Source organism: Dasypus novemcinctus, chromosome 5 (assembly GCF_030445035.2).
Source record: "Dasypus novemcinctus isolate mDasNov1 chromosome 5, mDasNov1.1.hap2, whole genome shotgun sequence".
In the NCBI taxonomy this organism is placed as follows: domain Eukaryota; kingdom Metazoa; phylum Chordata; class Mammalia; order Cingulata; family Dasypodidae; genus Dasypus; species Dasypus novemcinctus.
In genome coordinates, this window is record NC_080677.1 from 12,365,796 (window position 1) to 12,370,584 (window position 4,789).

The 4,789-nt window shown below is 45.8% G+C and overlaps 1 protein-coding gene across 1 annotated transcript; it reads left to right on the plus strand.

Moving 5' to 3' along the window:
• The first annotated feature begins 256 nt into the window (after window positions 1-256).
• On the plus strand, window positions 257-4,499 carry MRPS24 (mitochondrial ribosomal protein S24). The gene is made up of 4 exons (XM_004456669.4): window positions 257-355; window positions 430-498; window positions 585-696; window positions 1,504-4,499. Exons 1-4 carry the CDS (start codon window positions 317-319, stop codon window positions 1,785-1,787), a joined length of 504 nt encoding a protein of 167 aa, XP_004456726.1. The 5' UTR covers window positions 257-316; the 3' UTR covers window positions 1,788-4,499.
• Window positions 4,500-4,789: the final 290 nt, after the last annotated feature.

The following is a 4,789-nucleotide window of genomic DNA, read 5'->3' on the forward strand; positions in this document are numbered from 1 at the left end:
CGTCAGCCCCGGCCCAACCAGCCCAGTCCTCCGCCTCGACCCGGCTGCCCATCTCGCCCTGCCCGGGATCACGCGACCCCGCTCCTTCCGCCCCACCCCCGGTCATGAGGCCCCGCCCACCCGTCACGAGGCTCCGCCCATCCCGGCTCATCCCGTCACGAGGCCCCGCCCTCCAGCCCCACCCACCACCCTGAGGCCGCCCCCCGTGACCCCCAGGCCCCGCCCCACCCCGTCTTCCCTCCTGAGGCCTCGCCCCTTCCGCTGGGCCCCCGGCCCTACTACCTTTTACTTCCTGTCGCACTCGCCTTGACCCAAGATGGCGGGCCTTGCGTGCGGCCGGGGGATCGCGGCGCGTGTGAGTAGGCGACGCGGGCGGGTCGGCGGGGAGCGGGAAGCCCTGGCTGCCGTTCACGTTCCTCCTTCCTACAGGTCCTGGCCGGGAGCCGAGGGCCACTGTGCGCCGGGCGCGCCCTGCACGTTTCCGCGGCCTGCGCCAAGGTGAGGGAGGGGAGGTGGGCGGAGGGCCCAGCGGGAGCGCGCGGGGCGCGGGAGCGCGCGGGGTTACGCCCCCTCTTTGCTCGCAGAACCGAGCCGCCCGAATCCGCGTGGGCAAGGGGGACAAGCCAGTGACCTACGAGGAGGCACACGCGCCGCACTACATCGCCCACCGTAAGGGCTGGCTGTCGCTGCACACAGGTGAGGGGACAGTGACGTGCTAGAGAGCTGACAGCGCGCCGACCTCAGGTCGCACAGAATAAAGGAACTGCCTTTTGTTCAGAATGTTAAAGGTCAGTTATTAGATTAAAAAAAAGAACAAATTAATTTGTCTACAGAGAAGAATTATTTTGCTTTGATGTGAGCTGTCTACAATTTACAGAGATGTAAGATCGCTCAGAGGCAATGACAGGTCTGAAGCCCCTTCAGTGAGTGTGCTCTAAATAACATTCTTTTCTCCACAAGTACGTATTTGGTTTCGTGCTGTTGGTGGGGAGGGATTCCCAGCTTGGATGTTTGAGGTGCACTGGATTACGTATTTAAAATAGAGACTCCTGTGCCCCGCACCCCTTCAGGTCTGGTTCTGAGATGTGAAGAATCTCTGTAACAGATTCCTTAAGGGTTGCAGGGGGTCCAGGGATTACTTGTGAGAACCCTGTGGTGGAGGCTCCTGAGAGAGCTTGAATATCTCATCTGGCCCAAAGGATGAGCAATGCTTCTAGAAGCCAAGAAAGAGTGGAAAAGGGGCTAGATGTGGAAAGGATCTTTTTTTTGTGTGTCTTGGCTTCAGGCCGCAGTCTCCTCTTATACCATACAAGCATAATGATATTAATCTACCTGGCAGGATTGGTTTGAGAATTTAATGAAAGAAAGGACTTTGGAGGAAAGAAGAGGGTGTGGGGTGGGGCCTGAGGGTGAGTGCCCAGAGCTTATAGATGTTATCTGTGGCCTTTGGCAGGTCCCCAAGGCAGCAGGGCTGATTCTCCTGTGACTTCCTTCTCCCTTCAGGTAACCTGGATGGGGAGGAACACGCTGCGGAGCGAACGGTGGAGGATGTCTTCCTGCGCAAGTTCATGCTGGGTACCTTCCCAGGCTGCCTGGCTGACCAAGTGGTCCTAAAGCGCCGGGCTAACCTGGTGGAGATTTGTGCCTTGATGCTGCGGCAGCTCCCTCCCCACAAGTTCTACTTCCTTGTGGGCTACAGCGAAACGCTACTGTCCCACTTCTACAAGTGTCCTGTGCGACTGCACCTCCAAACTGTGCCCTCAAAGGTTGTGTATAAGTACCTGTAGGACACTCCCCCCCTGGCATCCAGCTCTAGTCTGCGAAGGACAGAAATGTGTGGGAAAGGAGTGAAGTAGAATGGGGAGACATCCCCGCAGGTCGGAGGCACTGTTAAATTGCTGTTGGCTTTTCTCTTGAGTGTGTCTCTGCTACTTACGTGTGTGGACTGGAGCAGGGGTTCTCTGAGGATGCTCCGCATTCCCAGGAAGGCCTCTAGTTGTCTGAAGTTTCAGCTATAGCTATACTTCATTGAGTACCTTGTACCAGTCTGTTTCAGGCACTTACCCAAAGTTCTTTTATTCTCTAATAGTGGAAAGATCCATATTCCATTTTTTGGTGATTATAAGTAATCAGTGTTGTTTTTAAACCAGTCAAAACAGTGTGAACATATTTGAAAAAGACCACCATTCTCTGAATTTTGCTTCTGGATATTTCATATAAACAAGATCACATAATGTTTGTTTTGTCTAGCTTGTTTCAGTCAACGTGATGCATAGAGCATTGCCTGCCTGACCAAGAACTGACCTCATCCCTGTCCTCCTCAGACATCCCTTCCCATAATGCCCTGGGTGCACACTAAGTTTTGGGTGCTATAAATTTGAGTGTAGCCTGAGCACATTTTGTTTGGAGAAGAGATCATATACCGAAATGCTTTCCCAATATTTGTATCCAATCCCAATAGGGAGTCCACAAATGGAAAAGACAATTATCAAATTTATTTGGAAGTATAAGGGATCCTGAATAGACAAAAAATGTCTTTAAAGAGAAAAAGTTGGAGGTCTCTCACTTCCTTGCTTTAAAGCATATTACTTAGCCCCAGTGGCAAAAGCAGCATGATAGTAGTGTAAGGATAGACAGATTGATCAATGGAACCAAAATTGAGGACTCAGAAATAGAATCTTGCCTCTGTGGTCAAGTGATTTTTAACAAGGCTGTCATGCCCAACCAGCTAGGCCAGAACAGTCTATTCAACAAATGGTGCTGGGAGAACAGGATATCAATATCCGAAAGAAAGAAAAAGGACCACTACCTCATACCATATATTAATACAAAAATTAATTCAAAATATATAAACAGCCTAAATATAAAAGCTACTGCTGCAGGAATCAAAGACACACACCAAAATTCATATGCAGGGAGGGCTTCATCTGATTTATTTCCCTTGCTTATATATCATGTATTTTTGGATTCGGCCAAGGGCTGTGGTTAAAGGTAAATTTCTCAAGGATGTTTTGTCTCGGAACAAGAAACCTTGTCTCTAGACTCACATCCTATCTAGTGAGAGAAGTTCAAGAAGAAGTCATTTTCAAACTTCAAGTGAAAAGAGATAGCCTGTGCAGAGGTAGCCAGGAGAGCTATTTTTGCTCTGAAGCAAGAACAGATGGGTTTTAATAAATCATTTAACCATGCCCTTGCTGAAGTAGTGGAACTAATCCCCGCAAGGTACAATCCTAAAACTTCTAGAAGAAAAGGTAGGGAAACAGCTGCAAGATCTTGTGATAGGCAATAGATTCTTAACCCTTACACCCAAAGCACAGCAATAAAAGAAAAAATAGATAATATGGGATCTCCTCAGAATTAAATGCTATTTTTCTTCAAAAGACTGTCACAAAAGTAAAAAAGTAAAAAAAAAGCCTCCTCAAAGGGAGAAAATATTTGGAAGCATGTATCCATTAAGGGTTTGATATCCATGTCATATGGAAAGATCACACAACTCAATGATAAAAGCAACCCAATGAAAAATGTGCAAAAGACTTGAATAGACATTTCTCCAAAGAGGAAATACAAATGGATAAAAACTACATGAAAAAATGCTCAAACATCTCTAGCCATTAGGGAAAGGCAGTTCAAACCTACAATGAAATACCATTTCACCCCTTATAGAATGGCCTTATTAGAAAATCAGGGGAGTGGGTATGGCTCAAGTGGTTGAGCTCCCACCTCCCACATGTGAGGTCCCAGGTTTGGTTCCTGGTGCCTCCTGAAAAAACAAAAATGAACAACAAGCAAAGCAAACAAAAACCAACTCAGGGAAGCCAATGTGGCTCAGTGGTTGAGTGCCAGTTTCCCACATATGAGGTCCTGGCTTTAATCTCCAGCCCCAGATACCTCAAAAAAAAAAACAAATACTCAGAAAACTGCTTGAGAGGGTATGGAGAAACAGGAACACTCCTTCACTGTTGGTGGGAATGTAGAATGGTGCAGCCTCTGTGGAAAACAATTTGGCAGTACCTCAAGAAGCCAAATATAGAACTGCCATATGATCAAGCAATCCTGTTACTAGGAATATATTCAGAAGAACTGAAAGCAAGGACATGAACTGACATTTGTATACAATGTTCATAGCAGCATTATTCATAATTACTAAAATATGGAACTAGCCCAAGTGTCCAAAATGTGGTACATACATAGAATAAATATTAAGGATAGAAGCGGTCACAGAAGAATGAATATTATTCAGTTGTAAGAAGAAATGGAATTGGGATTCGTAGGAGAATGTGGATGAACCTAGAGGATATTATGTTGAGTGAAATAAGCCAGCACAAAAGGATAATTATTGTGGTCTCACTAATGTAAACTAAATAGGATAAGTAAACTCACTGAGGTAAACTGAGGTAAATTAGATGTGGGTTGTGCATCACAGTTGATGCTTAATGTATGTAGCAGTATTAATAAGGTTAATTGTAAAAGTGTGGAAATAAATTGAGAGTAACACATTATAGTGAATATAACACTGCTGATTTATAAATGAGATTTTAGCTGAAAAGAGTAACCTGTGGATATAAATGTCAATTGCAGGGAAATTAGAGAATAACCTAGGGAATAGATAACGTAGTGCTTTTCATGGTGGATGAAGGTGGTGGGTAATAGCACAGATATAAGAATGTTTTTCTATTACAAAGTGTTAAGAATATGGTGACACACTGGAAAATTACAACTAATGTAACTTATAGCAGTGATATTGTAATATTTTGAAGCAATGGCAAGAAGGTATATCAATTCTAAGGGA